General features: G+C 45.2%; 1 protein-coding gene across 1 annotated transcript in view; it reads left to right on the forward strand.

Moving 5' to 3' along the window:
* Positions 1–365: 365 nt before the first annotated feature.
* LOC111141131 (A disintegrin and metalloproteinase with thrombospondin motifs 12-like) overlaps positions 366–19497 on the forward strand; it is a 291198-nt gene continuing 272066 nt past the window's right edge. Inside the window, exons 1-2 of the mRNA XM_022493477.1 lie at positions 366–702; positions 7697–8061. Of these exons, the coding sequence (XP_022349185.1) occupies positions 576–702; positions 7697–8061 (492 nt within the window). The 5' untranslated portion in view covers positions 366–575. The remainder of the gene's footprint in view (positions 703–7696; positions 8062–19497) is intronic.

The raw sequence follows: 19497 nt of genomic DNA on the forward strand, positions 1-19497 counted from the left end.
GAGGAGAAAGGCAGCCAAGGGGGCAGCACTGAGCCGGGGCGTGGAGGAGTGGGGACCTCCTTGCCCCACCTCTGCGCTCAGCACTTTCGGCCTGTATTTTGGCCAGGAAGGGCTGGCCTGGGGGCCTCTCTTTCCGCAGTCCCGCCCAGGGTGGCTCTCCCGGGTCTCCCCTATTTGGCCGGCTCAGCAGGGCTCTGGGCGGGGCCGGAGGAGCGTGGGGGTGGGAGGCCGGAGGAAGATGCGCGGAGCTGGCTGCGAGGCCCGGCGGCGCTGAAGGCAGAGGGGTGGGGATCTTGGGTGGGCTGCCCCCCTCCCGCTCTGACCCGATCCACACCCCGCGGAAAGCAGGCGCTGCCAGTTGAATCATTCCCCTTTCAGGAGGGAAGGGGGATAAAGGTAACTAACCCCTTTCTGCGTCAGAAAGCAAAGGGAGATCTTGGGCAGCTTTGCAGCCGCTCCGTCCCACTCCTGGACCATGCACCTCTGCATCTTTCTGCTCGGCCACAGGCGAGGACTTGATTTCTTGAGCTGAGAGCTAAACTTTGTTGACTTTTCTTCTCCCCAACAACTGAATCATGCCATGTGCCCAGAGGAGCTGGCTTGCAAACCTCTCCGTTGTAGCCTACCTCCTTAACTTTGGGGCCCTTTGCTATGGGAGCCAAGCTCAGCCAGGCCCTGTGCACTTCCCGGACAGAAGGCAAGGTTAGTGGCTTTTCTTTATTTCCTTTAAAAACCGTGGTGGGGAGACGCGTGGAAAGTTGGTTGCTCCCCCTCCCCCACTGGCTGAACTCTGCAAAACCGTTTGGCTGAGTCGTAAGGAAATCTGGGCTGGGAGCTCAGTACCATAGGGTGTCTCAGAATTCAGTGTTGAGTGATGATTCCTTAATTCTTACCGAAAGGTTGTGAATCCCGTCTCTTACACACTATGCTGAGGCAGAAAAGACCCAAGTGGTAACTGGTAACGCCCCCCCCTTTTGTCTTCTCTTTGAATGCTGCACTGTTTCAGTCCTCTATTTTTCAAGTTCTGAATACAGAAAATGATTTTTTTTTTTTTTTTTTTTTTTAAGTTCCAACTGGCCACTGGGGGTGTTTCTAGTTAGTTTCAGCTCTGGACAGGGGAGGGGAAATGTGATTCCGGCCCCCTGCTGAGTGAGTTTGGCTGTGTTTTGGTTTCCTGGAAAGATTTAGGGCTGTGTTTTAAAAATAACAGTTCTTTTGGGGGGAAATTGACCACTGTAGGGGCTCACCTTTCCCCACCTTGCCTTCTGATGGCATCTGGCTGCATCTCCTTGTGAATGTCATGAAGCATACAGTGCTGTTGAAAACGCTGGAGGGGGTGTGAGGACAACTTGCCCTTTAAACCTAACAGCTGGAGCAGAGGGCACTGCTGCCTCTGCTTTTTTATTGGACTTGGGAGGGTCAGAGACACTCCTGTGTTTTGTGGGGAGTTCCATGTGCTTCTGGGAGAAGATAGAGCTGCAGCAATGGCCCACGTGGCTGGAGAAAGTTCCATGCACCAAGACTGCTGAGGCACTCTGCCTGTGTCAGCTCAGCAACCACTGTCCACAGCCTTCTGGGGTGCAGGGACCATTGTTACTGTCTCTGTTTTAAAGCTGGGGAAGCATGATGAGTTCATGGGCCCAGTTCATGGTGGAGTGAGGTTTTGAACCCAGGTAGCCTTGCTCCAGAGGCTGGCCTCTTAGCAATAATAAGGTAGGGACAACACACACACACAGACACACAGACACACAAATGCACAGACACACCCACACACCCACAGCACTGCTTTAGCAGACATTAAGTCCAGTGTTTTGCTGACTGTGCTCAAGCGTTGAGAAGCTTGACTAGCATTCTGACCCTCTTAATTCCCAAGACCACTTGGGTGGCAGAGATCACGAGCCTGTCTTTGTTGAGGCTTTCCACACAGGGTTCTGCCTACGTTGCAAAGTTCCAACACCGCTGAGAGCTCATCTACTGTGACTTCAAGAACCATCAAGAGCAAGTCCCTTTTGCTTTCCTTGGACGCTGGAGCTGAGAACCCGGGTTAGATGTCAGCCAGCCAGCACTTGCTTGTGTAAACGTTCCAGATACCATCTCCCACCCCCAAGTTTAAAATAGCAGTGTTTGTTTTTCTTTGAAAAACAGTCCCTTTGTGAAAAGTCTCTCTTCTGACAGCACAGACAGAGCCTGTGAGCACTTCCCAGGGCATTTGGAGATGACCTGGTTCAAAGGCACACATTCTTGTGGGTTGGTTGCTTTTTAGGTCTCCTTGCTCCACATCTTTGTAAGTGAATTCAGCTTAGTGTGGAGCAGACTCCCCTGGGCCTTGCTCTCTCCTTTCTGGAAGGTGAGAGATGGTTCTTTTGCTTGGTCACCGCTGGGGTTACAGTGCTGAAATTATTTGATATTGACAAAGAGCTGTAGAGTGCTCCGAGTTTACCAGCGATGCTCAGCTATTTAGGTTTTAAAAAGAATTTTCGTTCCTAAAAGTCTTTTCTCCACAATATTTGTTCTTAATAAACTTACCAGTGGATTTACAAGTAATCCACCTTTGGTCCAACAGAGAAATTTCTGAGCAGGCTTCCTTTAGAACCGAGTGGAGAGAGAAAGAAAACAACTGAGAGAAAGACAGAGAGATGGAGAGAAGGGACGAGAAAATTCTAGGGCTTCTTGGGACTAAGATGACCTGAATTTTGCCCCAAATGGCCAGCCCATCATTTCACAAAGAACCAATGTCCCTAGATTTCCGTTTCTACTCTGACATTTTTTAATTGCACCCAAATGCTGCATGTTTAAACTTGTGAAAGACTTCAGATATCATCTCTGCCATCCTTATTTTTCCGGAGGTGGAGTGAGGGGCCTGGGAGGTGAGTCTGTTAGTCAGCATGAATTCAGGGAGCACCTAGGAAGTGCTACTTCAGCCCACGGGTGGAGGGGAGTGCACAGGGTCCCATGGTTGGAGACATTCTGATCCTGCATAATCCTTAACATTCTTTCTAGTTCTATGGGGCAGAGAGCAGAGGCAGGCTTTTAGCCCTGGGAAGAACACAGAGGTACATTCAATCTTTTCTCGGACCAGAAAAGGCAGATTTGACACTCTTGCCAGTATTCTTTCCACAGCGCTCGCCTGTGATACCAAAACATGCAGGGACTTCCCCAAGCTTTCCTGGTTCCCAATCAAGTATCAGAACAATGGGAAACATCAGTCTTGTGCACAACATACTGCCTTTCTGCCACAGCCATGATAGCCCCTGGGGTTCCTTATTCCTTGTACTGTCGGCAAGTCACCGGCTATTTCCCTGATCTCCGTGATCCCCAGATGGGAAATCAACAGTGCCGGCATTTCATCCCAGCGTAGAGATGTGCTTTCAGCTGCTCAGGTTTCTGCAAGAACAGAGGGAGTGTTTCCAGACAGAAGTTTCGAGTGCACTTCAACACAAATGGTCTAATCATGTATTTCTGCTATTGGGGAAAAAAAAAAAAGGATGGAAATGATCTCATTTATTTTCTTTATGTAAGGAGACACTTCACAGTTTTGGTATTTTATTTGCGTCTGTTATCCTAAGCAATGATGGTCTGGAGGTTAGTGGTCGTAGGGTTGGTGAGCCAATCCGAAATCCTGGGGCCTGTGGTACAACATGGGGGACCGATACGATACTCCACATCCTGACACGTGTAGTTTTCTACGATAAAAATGTATTTGAAAAGTTGCAACATCCCATGGAAGAGAATTCTGAAAATGAACTTCTGACTCTTAGAGAATTTCATTGCCCTTTTTAGTGAAGAGTCTTAGAAATTTACTGCTCTCTAAGAGAGAAATACACCATATCAAGAGTTAAATATAGATTTAACCTAAACTATAAAATCTGGCAGGTAAAATATTCTCTCAGCTCTCTCCTTTCTTCCTAAGCAGAGGGTAAAAGATCACCTGGTGTTGTGAATTTTCAAAAGCACTTGTGCTGGGGCGCCTGGGTGGCTCAGTGGGTTAAAGCCTCTGCCTTTGGCTCGGGTCATGGTCTCAGAGTCTGGGATCGAGCCCCGCATCCGGCTCTCTGCTCAGCCAGGAGCCTGCTTCCCTCCTCCTCTCTCTCTGCCTGCCTCTCTGCCTGCTTGTGATCTCTGTCAAATAAATAAATAAAATCTTTAAAAAAAAAAAAAAAAAGCACTTGTGCCAGCAGGCTTCACTCAAAGTTTCCCATGAGGTATCGTCAGTGTTTGTGACTGAGGGTTTGGAGGCTAATTTTAAAGAAGGCAAATCAAGGTATTCAGGGCTGATAATGTATTTCCATAAAGGGGCAGACTGTGATGGGATTACAGTGTGCCTCAGTTCCCCCCCCCCCACAGCCTTGTTGATGCGCCATCTTGATGTCTGGTTCTCAGCAGTAGACCCTTGAGAAGCCGCAAGGGCAGCCGTTAGAAGGGTGGGCTCCAGGGTCAGATCACCCCAGAATGAATCCTCACCCCTCTTCGTTGTCTTTTTACCAGGATGGGAATGAGGGCTAAGCTGAGGGACATGGTTACTAATATCTGTCCCAGAGAACAGTACGGATTAGACAAAAACCAGGTTAGTATACTCTAAATGCTGGGCTTGACCACAGAAATGGTAACAATTATTTCCTGATTTGTGCTTTCCCCATTCCTGTCATATCCCCTCTGAGCTCAGCTTTCTGTTGACCAAGGTTATAGCTACCTCATCTTCCAAACTAAATACGCACTGAGAGGAAGCCAAGGTGAGCGTGGGCTTCTCCCCTGTCTCTGCTTGGAGGTTATCTCTTTATGGTGCAGTGATCCTTGATGGCCAAGTTTCTGTCATAGCCACTGAGTGCTCTTGGTCAAGCACTGTTCGACCTCTATTACATTTATAAATAACACGGGATTCTCACAGCCACCTGGGAGGTAGAAACTCATATTGTGACGCCTTTGTATAGATAAGGCAACAGAAGGTGGGCTACCGACAACTAAGTCAGACTCCTGTGGCCTCCTATTTCTGTCCACACCTATGGGCTGACACGGCTTGCTGCTTTGTTTGCAATCAAATTAAGAGGCAAAACTAGTCTTAACCTCTTGTTACTCTACCTGCTAAACAGGCTATTGTTATCTCTCTTTATTGCTGAGCAAAAGCCTCTTAAAGAAGTTATGCCACCCTCTTCTTGTCAGATTATCTCCCTAGGGCAGTGGTGTAGCTTCTGATCTGTTACACTCTCTGCCAAGTGCAGCGGCTTCTGTACGTGAAGGGCAGTGGCTAGGAAGATCGTTTTGAAATAGGAAGCATGGGATTTCAGTATAAGGGATGCTGCTTGTTGGCTCTGGGGCCTCTCTTAGGCTCGGTGTCTTTATCTATGAAATGGGAATTCCCTGATCTGTGGCACAGGTTGCGATGACCGAGTGAGAAGGGACTGATGGTCCCTGGCTCCTCGCAAGTTCTTGTTAAATGGTGACTGTGGTTGTTACCGTCGTGTTATTGTTGAGCCAATTTACGCTGCTTCTCTTCCAAACCCATTAGATGAGAAGCAACTGGGTCAAGAGGTCTAAATTTGTTTGCTTTTTTGTTCTTTGAGGAGTAGGTGCTGGGGCTTAGGCAAGCTTTAGCTTTCATTTTATACTTTCAAAAATCGTGTTTAATTCTTTGAGATGCAACTACAGAGACAGGCCCTGTAAGGCACAGAGGAGCGTTCCCTGAGAGCATCTGGGCAGTGACCACGCACAGCTGGGCCCACTGCAAGGTGATGGCTATCCACTTGAGTAAGGCTTTTCTGCCCGTAACTTCCATCCACTGCTCACCCTGGAGAAGCCAGAGACATCACTGTGAGTAGTAGAATTAAAGAGTAACCTGAGAAGAATACCAGGGAAGCCAATTGTATCCACCCTGTTCTGACCCATCCTCCCCTTTCCTCTCCTGAGCTCTGAACTTGGAAGGTCAGTGAAACTCTGATACTAAATATATAGATATTCCTTGGGGAGTAGGCAGTATGGAGACCTAGTCCATTTGACTCCGAGTTCATGGCAAGTTAGTGTCACTGATTCAGGCAAAACCCTTTTCTTTTATTTTTTTCTCTGCACTTTTGTCCCTACACCCATTCCTCCTCATGGAAAATCATTTTAATGGGTTCCATATGTATTTTTCATTTACATATGTTCTGGCTGACTTTGTATTATTGTTTTGGTGTGCATGTATTTTCCATTGATGTCAGTGGCTCTGTTTTAACTTGTTTTGTTTCTTCTTTTTCACTCAACATTGTTTTTAAAGATTTATCCATGTTGCTGTGTGATCTCTTGCCACGAACTGCTGCAATCAGAAGCAATAGTTCTGGATTTTTTTTTGCGCTTAAAAAACTGAGACTGTTCGTTAGTACCTAAGAGTGAAAACTCTGTGCTCGGCCCCAAATTTCATCCAAGGCAGAAACGAACGATTTCACGAAGTGTGTTGGAAGGCAGTTATCTGGGAAAAGAGGATGTTTTATAAATGTACCCCCATTAAGTCCGGTTCTTTTAATTAACCAGCTACAGATGTGCTCACTGATTGACACATTACACGCCAGGCACCTGTGACGTGCAAGATTCTGGCCCCCAGAGGCTTCGGGAATAAAGTCTCATTAACAAAAAGCACGGTAAAATGAGGTATTCTGGGAGGTACGGAAAGTAAGGACCTGAGAGAACTTCAGCCAGGAACATTAGGAGAAAGAAGGGGGGTTGGAGTTGGGACTTTCAAACCTAAGTGAGAATAGATGGGCTGTCAGTGCAACAGACAGGATAGCGGGAAGTAACAGACAAAACAGCAGAAGCTGGAAGGCGGAATATAGCTGGGAGGCGGGAGGTGGCCCTTGTTTTCTCCTCTCTCTCTCTTGCTTCTTCCCTGGCTGCTTTTCTTTTTTTTCCCCCTTAATGCAAGTGTTGGTTATTTTACTAAGTGGCTCACGGTTTGCCTGAAGTAGTCTGTAATCCCGAGTGATGATTCGCTCCTGTTAGATTCCTTGTTCTTCTCAAACATCAGGCTGAGGAGGAAGGGGTGGGAATTTAAGTGTGAGCAAGCCAAAAGGCGTGTGTATGTTCTCGCGTGTGGAAGGGACAAGGGTTCCTGTCTTGCGTTTTTAAAGCGGTAGTTTTCATCTTGCCATTTTATTTTGTATACTTTGTAAACACAGAAAGAAAATCCGAGTTTGTTTTTTTAAGGACCTGTTTCACGGCACGGAACGCGAATGCCATGACTGGTGTGAAGTTTGTTGGCGTGTATACGACCGACCGGTTAGCTGTTTTTATTATTCCTCGGACCCAAGTTAATGGGAAGTTCCCGAGGCATTTAAGCTCCTTCAAATAAACAGTGGAGCTCTGTGATTTGTATTCAAGAACTCTTGAGGCTTGCAACATTCCTTACGCTGACCTTGCCCCTTTGCTAACAGGACACCTCATGAATGAATTCATCTTAATTTGACTCTGGGAAAACATCTGCCCTCCAGAGTTGTGCCTGGGTGTCGGCTCAGACTGCCACGTGTCCTCAAGGAGGGGCCCTGAGTGGATTTGAGTTGTTCCGGGAATTTACTGTTGACAGTGTTTGTGCAGTAGATGGGACCTGCAGACTTCAGGCCAACGGTGGTATTTTGCCCTCAACACGCTAAGTTCCAAATGGCGGAGCGTTGACCTTGCTGTTGACTCTGCCGAGAGTGCTCGCTGTCTCATTCTTTGTCTTCTCTTCTTTCAGAGCATTTTCTCAAGGCCCTGCCCGAATACCACATGGTGGCCCCAGTCCGAGTAGATGCCAGGGGGCACTTTCTGTCCTATGGCTTGCACCATCCTGTCACCGGCAACAGCAGGAGGAAGAGAGATGTGGATGGCTCAGAGGACCGGGTGTACTACAGAATTTCACACGAGGAGAAGGACCTGTTCTTTAACTTGTCGGTCAATCAGGGATTTCTTTCCAAAAGCTATATCCTGGAGAGGAGGTACGGGAACCTTTCCCACGTGAAGATGGTGGCTTCCTCAGCACCCCCCTGCCATCTCAGGGGCACAGTGCTGCAACAGGGTGTCAGGATCGGGACCGCCGCCCTCAGTGCCTGCCAGGGACTGGTGAGTGCCTGGGTCCCTCCCTCCCTTCTCTGCCCCCCGGCCCCTGTCCTCTCGGCTTACACACCCAGTACCCATGGGTTCACACACACCTCCAGTGGGTGCAAACTGAGCACTTGTGATGTGCGTGGTCCTGGCCACCAAATGGGTTGGGGAAGAAATGCATAAAAGAAAAAGCTGACCGATCTGGGAGATATGGAGAGGAAAGGCGCTGAGGACTCAGAGCAGGGAGAACTTCAACCAGGGACCGCATGGGAGCAAGGGAGGAGTGGAGCTGGGTCTTCAGCCTCTGAGGCCTTTCAGGGTGTTGTGCCTGACTGGCTGGCCAGCCCCTTTTGAATTTGGAAAACCTGGATTTGGACTGAGTGAGAGGCTCACTGGTGATGACGGTGTTGTCAACAGCTTTTGCGGTCTATAGTTGACTGTGTGGACTTCGTCATCAGACTTCATACAGAAACTTAGGCGGTCAGTTTATCCCTTCGTGCCTTCGTTTTCTTATCTATGAGATGGAGATAGTGACAGTACCCATCTCATATACCAGGGCTTGGCTTACGGTCCGCAGACCAAATCTGTACACCTCTTGTTTTTATAAATAAAGTTTTATTGGAACACAGATAAGCCCACATGTTTACATTGTCTAAGGTTGCTTTCGGACTACAACAGCAGATGAGTAGTTGGGATCAGGACTATATGGCCCATGAGGCCCCAAAATTGCTATCTGGCTTTTATAGAAAAAAAATTTGCTGATCCCTATAGAATATTGTGGAAATTAAATGAATTAATATATATAAACACCTTAGAAGAGTGCTTATAAACAATACGCACTCAATGGGTGTTGGCTGCTATTATCATCTTTTTATGTTTCCAACATACCAGGTACTAAAATGTGTGGCATATGAGGTAGTTTCAATACGTTCTTCTCTTCTGCTCTCCAGCCCCCCATCTTGGTTATATTGAGTAGATGATGAAGCTTGGAGATGTTGAATAAATTTACTGCACAGTTCATTTGAGCCCGAGTCTTTCTACCAGTTGCACTCTGATCCCCTCATCTTCCCTAGTTTTGGGGAACCATGAATCTACTTTCTGTCTCTGTTATCTGCCTATTTGAAACCTTTGTTTTAATGAGTCCTCCAGGAGATTCTGGTGCTCACTGAAGTCTAACAGGCACCGGACTACAATAGTCACTCATAACCCTGTTTGAATATTAGGATCCACGGGGAGTTTTTTTAAAAATTTAAAAAATTTTTTATTATGTTATGTTAGTCACCATACAATACGTCATTAGTTTTTGATGTAGTTTTCTAGGATTCATTGTTTACGTATAACACTCAGTGCTCCATGCAGTATGTGCCCTCCTCAATACCCACCACTGGGCTAACCCACCCCCCTACCCCCTCCTCTCCAAAACCCTCAGTTTGTTTCTTGGAGTCCACAGTCTCATGGTTTGTCTCCCCCTCTGATTCCCCCCCTTCATTTTTCCCTTCCTTCTCCTAATGTTCTCCATGCTGTTCCTTATGTTCCACAAGTAAGTGAAACTATATGATAATTGACTTTCTTGGCTTGACTTATTTTACTCAGCATAATCTCTTCCAGTCCCGTCCATGTTGATGCAAAAGTTGGGTATTCATCCTTTCTGATGGCTGCATAATATTCCATTGTATATATGGACCACATCTTCTTTATCCATTCATCTGTTGAAGGGCATTTCGGCACTTTTCACAGTTTGGCTATTGTGGACATTGCTGCTATGAACACTGGGGTGCATGTGGCCCATCTGTTCACTACATCTGTGTCTTTGGGGTAAATACCCAGTAGTGCAATTGCAGAGTATAGGGTAGCTCTATTTTTAATTTTTTTGAGGAATCTCCACACTGTTTTCCAAAGTGGCTGCAGCAACTTGCATTCCCACCAACAGTTTAAGAGGGTTCCCCTTTCTCTATGTTCTCTCCAACATTTGCTATTTCCTGCCTTTTTAATCTTTGCCATTCTAACTGGTGTAAGGTGGTATCTCAATGTGGTTTTGATTTGAATCTCCCTGATGGCTAGTGATGATGAACATTTTTTCATGTGTCTGTTAGCCGTTTGTATGTCTTCATTGGAGAAGTGTCTGTTCATGTCTTCTGCCCATTTTTTGATGGATTTATCTGATGGATAATCAGATGATGATTATCCATTTTGTGTGTGTTGAGTTTGAGGAGATCTTTATAGATCTTGACTATCAGCCCTTTGTCTGTAGTGTCATTTGCAAATATCTTCTCCCATTCCGTGGGTTGCCTCTTTATTTTGTTGACTGTTTCCTTTGCTGTGCGGAAGCTTTTGATCTTGATGAAGTCCCAAAAGTTCATTTTCGCTTTTGTATCCTTTGCCTTTGGAGACATGTCTTGAAAGAAGTTGCTATGGCCGATGTTTAAGAGGTTACAGCCTACGTTCTCCTCTAGGATTTTGATGGATTTCTGTCTCACATTGAGGTCTTTCATCCATTTTGAGTTTATCTTTGTGTATGGTGTAAGAGAACGGTTGAGTTTCATTCTTCTGTATTTAACTGTCCCATTTTCCCAGCACCATTTATTGAAGAAACTGTCTTTTTCCCACTGGATATTTTTTCCTGCTTTGTTGAAGCAATCAGACAACAAAAAGAAATGAAAGGTATTCAAATTAGCAAAGAAGAAGTCAAACTCTCTTTCTTCACAGATGACATGATACTTTATGTGGAAAACCCAAAAGACTCAACCACCAAATTTCTAGCACTCATACAGCAATTCAGTAATGTGGCAGAAGACAAAATCAATGCACAGAAATCAGTTGCTTTCTTATACACTAACAATGAAACCGTAGAAAGGGAAATTAAAGAATCGATTCCATTTACAATAGCACCAAAACCCGTAAGATACCTTGGAATAAACCTAACCAAAGAGGTAAATGATCTATACTCGAGCAACTACAGAACACTCGTGAAAGAAATTGAAGAAGACAGAAAAAGATGGAAAAACATTTCATGCTCATGGATTGGAAGAATAAACATTGTTAAATTGTGTACGCTGCCCAGAGCAATCTATACTTTCAACGCCATCCCGATCAAAATACCAACAGCATTTTTCAAAGTGCTGGCACAAACAATCCTAAAATTTGTATGGAACCAGAAGAGACCCAGAATCACCAAGGAAATGTTGAAAAAGAGAAACAATGCTAGGGGCATCACGTTGCTTGATTTCAAGCTTTACTACAAAGCTGTGATCACCAAGACAGCATGGTACTGGTACAAAAACAGACACACAGACCAGTGGAACGGAGGAGAGAGCCCAGATATGGATCCGCAACTCTATGGTCAAATACTGTTCGACAAAACAAGAAAAAATATACAGTGGAAAAAAGCCAGTCTCTTCAGTAAATGATGCTGGGGGGCTTTTCAAAAGTACCCATTGCCCACCTGTCCTCCCCGATGTTCTGATTTGATGGGTCTGAGAGGGGAGCTCAGACATCTGTAATTCTTTAAAGCTCCCTAGGAAACTCTAACACGCAGTCAGTGTTGCTGGCCAATGGATTGGCGTGAGTGGGGATTAATTAACAGCATTAGCTAATATGACTCTACAGTAGCAGCTCTCTCCTGTAATGCTAGTGTGCAGCCAGGGTTGAGAACCGCAGTTCTCAGTTGGCCCCTCTTTTCACCCTGTGTTTTGTAAGGGAGGTTGCACACTGTTTAGCATTATTCCAGGCTCAGAAACAGAATATTGGGATCTTTTCAATTTCACATGGCCCCAGGGAGCCATGAAGACAACCATCTGGGCGTTTTCATTTTCAGATTCCAGATTCATACTGAGTACACGGGCACAAAGAAGCAAATATGAACTAATGGACTAATGTGGTAGCCAAGATGATGGAAAATTTTAGATTCAAACTGCTGAATGATTTTTTTGCCAGAAGAGCCAGTCCACTTGCATTGCCTTGGAGCCCTTCACCCAGAATTGAGCAGTTAATGGACAGTTATAAAATAGGCACTAAAATCCAAATGACTTTCTTTTCCTTTCTGTGAGCATACAAGCTGGCCAGCTTCAAGTTCATTTGTGATTAAGGCCCAGTGCTCCTGGGTGGCTCAGTGGGTTAAAGCCTCAGCCTTTGGCTCGGGTCATGGTCTCAGGGTCCTGGAATCGAGCCCTGCATCGGGCTCTCTGCTCAGCTGGGAGCCTGCTTCCTCCCTTCTCTCTTTCTGCCTGCCTCTCTGCCTACTGCGATCTATCAAATAAATAAATAAAATCTTAAAAAAAAAAAGACCCAGTGCCCCTCATCAAAAGGATAGTGATTGGACTTGTGTCTGATTTCTCCTGATCATTTATCTGGGAATTTGACTTCTGTGACACTTATTTTCCTTTCATCCAAACATGACCCTATACTCAAATCCACAGGATTTGAGCTTAGGATATATTCAGTTTTAAGCCCCCCACCCCCCAAACCTAAGGACAGAAGTGGCATTTGGGAAGGCTTTCTGAGGCTTATTTTTGTGAGTCTATTTCTGAGTTTTATGTTCTATTCCACCAGTAGAATCTTTATTACTGTAGTAGCTATATAATTAGTCTGGAAATCAAGTAGACTGATTCCTACCATGTTACATTTTTTCAAACCTGCTTTAGTAATTCTTGTTCCTTTGCCTTTCCCTGTACATTTTAGAATAATCGGACCACAAAAATTTGCTGAGATTTCGGTAGGAATTACATTAAGCCTATATATATATAGATTTGGGGAATTAACATGTGTTATTTTTAGTCCAATCCATGAACACAGTAGGTCTCTTCCAATTCTTCTCATGAAACTTATCCAGGTTGACTGGTGGGACTGAAAACGTCCAAAATGCTAGGTTGTCCCTCCTTCCCAAGGTGAGAATTTTGCAGCTCCATGGGCCCTCCCTTCTAAATCTCACTCTGATGGCATTTCTCACCAGGAAATCTCCCAGCCATTAAGTGGGCTGTCCTTACCAAGGGCAGGCCCATACCACCTGTCAGGTAGTTAGTGTGATTAGAGAATGAGGCTGTTAAGTGGAATCAGTAATTGCCTTGTATTTTTTTTTTTTTTTTCCTAATTCACTTTTCCGGATCAGAGAATTTATTTGGGGAAAACTTAGTGAAAACTTTTTTGCAAATTTGTTCCCTTGGTTTGTTCACTCATATTTATGCTTGAAGTATTCTATTTTGGAGAGTTTTCTGATTCTAAATTAGTCTGGTAGAATGATAATAATTTCTTCTGCGCGGAGCCTCACTGTCTCCCCTGCTGCTCAAAGATGGCAGCTGGTGGGATGACGGCATTTTATTCCCGGGGAGACTTAGCTCATCGATTCAGAGTAGATTTGGAGAAGAGTCTGCTCTGATGGAACCCAAGTTTCTATGGCTCGTTAGTATGATTTACTATTTCTTTTCAGTCTGAAGAATTCCAGTGCCCTTTTCCCTTTTGAAAGGTTTTTAAGTGTGCAGCTTGTCTCGAAAGCTGTGGCAAGAACCTTCATTTCTGTGACTGCCTTAACCCTCATAGGCCCCTTGCAAACTATTCCTGCCTGAAAAAAATGGATAATCCCATTAGTCAGCCCTGCTTATCTCACACCGCTGTAGATAACAGCTTCAAATACTTGAGAAAAGTATCCTGACCTTTTGTCTCTTGTTGCGTACTCTTGTTGGGCGAGTAGGAGGAGTTGAATCTCTTCACTGACAGTGTTGGGACGCCTCATTAAAACTGTTCTTGTCAAGTCAACAGTGAAGGTCATGTTGCCCATCGGTGCCTTTCTGATTTCCTTGGACTTGTGTTTCAGCACCATGTGACACAATTCCTATTTTTAGGTATTTTTTTCTCTTGGCTTAAGTGACACCACATTATTATGGTTTTACTCCTACCCACCACTCTGAGAGTTCCGTCTCAACCTCCTTTGCTCCTTTCTGTATTTTTTAATTAATAGAGTGTCCCGGGGCTTGGTCTGTGGCTCCCTCTTCTCTCACTTGACCCTCTTATTAGGTGATCCTGACCAGCCCCAAATGTTATCAACTTCTCTGTCTGTCCATCTGTTCATTCATCATCTATCATTATTATCTATCGTCTACCTAATCATCTATTTGTACAGTTATGTTTGTCTTTTGTGTCTACCTGTCTGTCTATCACTCATCTATCTGTCATCGTATCATCTTTCTCTATCTCTGTATACTTATGTGAATAACTACTAAATTTATTTATTTATTTGATATTTCCTTATAACTCCAGCTCTTGGCCATCTTATGTGTATGCCTAATAGGAATCTTAAATTTGACATGTTAAAAGAAATATTCTTTTTTTTTTCCTTAGGATTTGATTTATTTATTTGACAGAGAGAGGGAGAGAACGAGCACAAGCAGGCAAAGTGGCAGGCAGAGGGAGAAGGAGAATCAGGCTCCCTACTGAGGTGGGAGCCCAACGCAGGGCTCCATCCCAGGACCCTGAGATCATGACCTGAGTTGAAGGCAGACATTTAACTGACTGAGCCACCCAGGCATCCCCAAGCAATACTCTCTATTCCCTCCTCCTGCCATCTTCCCTATCGCTGTATTTGTCAACTCTGTTCTTCTAGTTACCCAGGCCAAAACTCATGGAATTATCATTGACTCATCTACTTCTCTCACACTCTGTATTTATTCCTGTCAAATCCTGTCAGCTCTTCCATCCCAGTGTATGCAGAATCTACTACTCGTGTCATTTCCACAGCTAACACCGTAGTCCACTCGTTCTCAGCAAGAGTAGTTTTGCCCTAGAGGGGACATTTGGGGATGTCTAGAGATATTTTTGGTTGTCATACCTGGGAAGGGGGAGATTGCTTCTGGATTCTAGTGAGAGATGTTGGAAACTTTCTACAGTGCACAGAACGGCCCTCCACAGCAAAGGATTATATGGTATAAAATATCAATCGTTTCTAGGTGGAGAAACTCTCCCCTAGTTCTAGTCACCATCCTGTCTCTCCTGGGCCACAGCATTGACCTCCCAAGTGGTCCCCCACTTCCTGTGTTAATTCCCTGCAAGTCATTTCTCACAGCGGTACACTGGACTTTTGAACACATTTATAGAGCGGTGCACTCTGCTGCTTAAAATCTCTGCTTATTTCCCACCACAGCAGGATAAAATCCAAATGTCTTGTCCTGGCTGCCAGGCTCCCTCTGATCTGCTCCTGGCCTACCTTGCTGCCCTCTTGCCCCATCCCCTTGGCCTCCTGCCTAGCTCTGCAGTCACACTGACCTTCTCTCTGTTGTTCAGATGTATCAAGCATACTCTGGCCTCATCACCTTTGTGTTCATGTTCACTCTGTCTAGAATGCTCTTCCCTCAGACTTCCATGGGGACACCCCTTCTTGTCTCTCAGATCCTCGCTCATGATCTTCCCTGGCTGTTCAGTCTACAGAGACGCCTCCAGAGTTTCATCACATTGCCTGTTTTATTTTAAAAAAGAACCGACAATACCTCATATTTTCTTCTCCTTTTTGCCTAACTCTTCTTTCCCTCACCTTGTCTTGTTCACGCGTGTTTAGCCGTGTTCCTTAGTAAACCTTCAGTAAATCGTGGTTGAAGGGATGGACGTATTTATTTCAGCCGTTAGCCTTCTCCTACCCCATGTTTCTGCAGACCCTTCCTGGCTGTGGCTTCACAGTGAGATTATGGTTTCTCAACGACCCAAACCAGGGCTGGAAAGCCATCTATTGACTTCTAGAACACAGTCTGCTGAAATGGTCCCTGAGTCACTTTGGGTGGGTTCCCAGGGCACTGGGTCCTTGTGATGGCGGTGTGATGTCACTCTGCTTTGTGGCTCTCCTGGGTTCATCACTCTAAGAACGCTGGGACTGCCACCATCATGTTGAGTTTGGGAGGGGACACTGCTGTCAACTCTGCTATTCTCTTCTGGGCTTGGGTCAGGCCTTTTCTTCTTCTTCAAAGTGTAATTTTTAGTAAGACTCTTTTAGAAAGTTTACATTAAAAGGAAGGACAATACAAATAATGACCTGAAACTTCTCTTCGCTTTAGCTGTGCTGGGTCTAGGCTGAGCTCCAAGAGGGTCTCTAACCAAGTGCTGGGCTTTTGATCTGTAGCAAGGGTTGCCCCACTGTTAATCCCCCTGCTGAGGGGTACCCGGAAGCATAATTGTCTCCTGAGTCCTAGGCCCAATCACGAGGCCTCTGAGAAGGGAGGAGAATATCTCCACCCCAGACTCAGGCCCATCTTTGTTTCTACTTCTTCTTTCCAGGTGTTTCTTGTAAGGAATAGATACTCGCTTCAGGGGAATCCCCAACCGAAAGTGGCTGGGCCCCCCAGGGTGGTTTGTGCTTTGCCAACCCCACAAAAGTACCCCATCACAGGGACCAGTGAGGGCTGAAATCCAGCTCTTATGCTGCTAATGGAACCAAATCCTAGCTTCAGGAGGAAAAGAAGGTTTTTATAATCCCTTTGCCCAAAGTGGAGGATCTTTTTGTTGTTTGTCAACTTAGACAGGTGCCTTTTAAAATTCATCTGTTTGAAAGGGACACCTTTCATTTCATAATTTCATCTGTCTCTCTTGCACACCTTCTTGCAATTTGCCCAAATGTGTGCTATTAGAATAACCCCGGAGCCTCTTACCCACAGGATTTGGGCTGGCTCTGTGGCCCCCAGGTGACAGTCACATGAGGACACAGTCTCCCATTGTCCACATGTTTCCCAAAGCCTGAGGTGCTCAGTTTCATATAGCAGTATGAAGAGTTGGGCTTTGTATGGGCGTTAAGAGCAGATCCTTTTCCTTTTTTGTTTTTTTCTGAATATTTTATTTATTCATTTGACAGAGAGAGAGAGCGCACACAAGCAAGGGAGTGGCAGACAGAGTGAAGGGGACAGTCAGGTTCCCCACTGAACAGGGAGCCTGATGTAGGGGTCCATCCCAGGGCCCTGGGATCATGACCTGAGCCAAAGGCAGATGCTTAACTGACTGAGCCACCCAGGCACCCCAGGGAATCCTTTTCCATTGACCTCCCGAAAGTCTTGACCAAAACTTTTTCCCAACATCTTCTTCAATTCAAGGTGAAGAACAAGTCTGTGTCTATTTCCCGAGACTATTGGGTTCTTGGCTTCAGATCTCCAGTGAACAATTGCTTGAGCTGGAACGAGGGAGGAGGTTTTCTCAAGAAGAGACAGTTACATAAATGCTCAGATCCTACCGACATGTCAGAGAAACACATTTCCACCCAATACCCATGTTTGAAGGCATCCCTGTTTCCTTGATTAGTCAGCTTTACATTGAGGTGAAGAAATTTTGATTTATGTCACCAGAACAAATGGAAGATGTGCTCAAAAAAGAGATTTAATTCTAGGATGTGGGCCACTATGAAGCCTTGGAGTGGTCTTCCAGCCTCTCACTACCAAGACCTCAGTTTTTGCTACCACATGCTGTTATAGCATTGTAACTCTGGAAAGTTCGTTAGGTTCTAATTTCCATAAATGCAAGAATTAAGTGTTCTCTGTGTTTCGCTGTGCAAATGCTGTCAGTGACATGAGTGACATGTAAACCCCTAAGCTCAATGATGGCGCCTCCATTGACAGAGGGGTGGGCTTCATACCACATGAGTCCCTTAGTGTGGGTTAGTTCTTGACCCAGATGGAAAGGTCTGCGTGTTCTTTTTCCATACGATCAAAGAATGTAACCATTTCTGCCCTCTTGTTCTTGAACTCTGGCTGAAGGGGTGATGTAGCCAAGGAATGAAATGCACTGGCAGAGCTGTGTGGGAAAACTTCCCCAGCATGGCTTCTTGCCTTGATTCCTGATCTGGAACTCTGTGGCTTGTTTGCAGAAAACAGTCGTTTTGAGTTGTGGGATGCCTCTGGGTCAGGGTTTGTTGTTCCTCGGCAGGAGGGATGGAAAGAAATGCTCTGTGTATCCTCTAACCCTGCTCCCAGGCTGAGGAATTCCCCGTGACCCCTGACCTTTGGGGGTTGCCCGGTCAGACCCATGCTTACTCTGACGTGAGACTTTGGAACAGGTCCTCTTGCTGGCGGGAGAGTCCTCTCCTCACCATCAGTGCTTTGTGTTAGAGGCTCAGAAACATGAGTTTCCCCCTGCCCCTCTTCTTTTTCGTCTTTCTGCTTCCTTTTCAGTTCATCTTGTGAGTTCCCAGCATGTCGGACAGGAAGTGAGAGAGAGAACTGAAGAACCCGAATTTCAAGAAGCAACATTATTTTCTTTCTTTTACTGGGTTTTGAGTTAAGGGCCTTCTCTGTGGACCAAGCACAGGTCAGGAGCAGGAATGACCTTCATCTTATGGGAGCTGAGAGGCCAGGTGCTCTGTTGTTACTGGTTAATTATGGCTTATGGGTTCACACAAATTCAGCTAGAGATGTTACTCCCTCCTCCTCTGTCTCTCTTCTCTGAAGACTTTATTTTTTTTTTAATTTTATTTTTAAATTTTATTTTTTTATAAACATATAATATATTTTTATCCCCAGGGGTACAGGTCTGTGAATCGCCAGGTTTACACACTTCACAGCTCTCACCATAGCACATACCCTCCCCAATGTCCATAATCCCACCTCCCCACCCTCCTCCCCCCATCAACCCTCAGTTTGTTTTGTGAGATTAAGAGTCATTTATGGTTTGTCTCCCTCCCAATCCCATCTTGTTTCATTTACTCTTCTCCTACCCCCTTAACCCCCCATGTTGCATCTCCTCTCCCTCATATCAGGGAGATCATATGATAGTTGAAGACTTTATTTTGAATCTCATTTCTGTTTTCATTACAGAGACTGAAGACAAAATGTCCAGTTTCCCACTTGATGTTCCTGTATTAACATTCCTCTTCTTTTTTGATGGAGTATGAATCATAGGTCCAGGGAGCTTAAACATTAGCTTTCAGAAAGCTCTAGTTCCTTTCACAAATGTCTCCTTTGACTAACAGATATTAATAAGAGCTTTGAAAAATGAGAAAACAGGAGGCCTGGGTTTTAGGTTTTATAACAGAAAAAAGTGTTTCGCTTGGTTGTCGGAGATGATCTTTCAGTGTGACCTAACTGATTTATTTTTTATCAGACAACCTATGTCAGAGGGACACGGAACCAGGTCTGTGGAGACTTGGCATATTTTTCATACAGAGAAATCCCACTGGATTTGGGAGTCAGAGGACCTGGGCTCAATCCTAGCTCTGTTACTTAACTAACCGTGTGATCTTCGTTGAGACCCTTTGCCTTTTGGGGTCTGTTATTTGAGTGGATTGGGTCCCTGCTGTGAAATGTGTGGCCCTTGGACCACTGGCATGAACATCACTTAGGAGCTTGTTACTAATGTAGATTCTCAGGTCCTACCATGATTTCCTGAATCAGAACCTGTATTTTAACAAGATCCTCGGGTAATTTGTATGTGCATTACCATTTGACAGGCATTGGTCCACTAATTCTGGTTGAGTTCACCTTTCTACATATTGCAACCTTG

The sequence above is a fragment of the Enhydra lutris genome, unplaced genomic scaffold (assembly GCF_002288905.1).
Source record: "Enhydra lutris kenyoni isolate GAN:26980312 unplaced genomic scaffold, ASM228890v2 scaffoldscaffold5, whole genome shotgun sequence".
NCBI classification, from domain to species: Eukaryota; Metazoa; Chordata; class Mammalia; order Carnivora; family Mustelidae; genus Enhydra; species Enhydra lutris.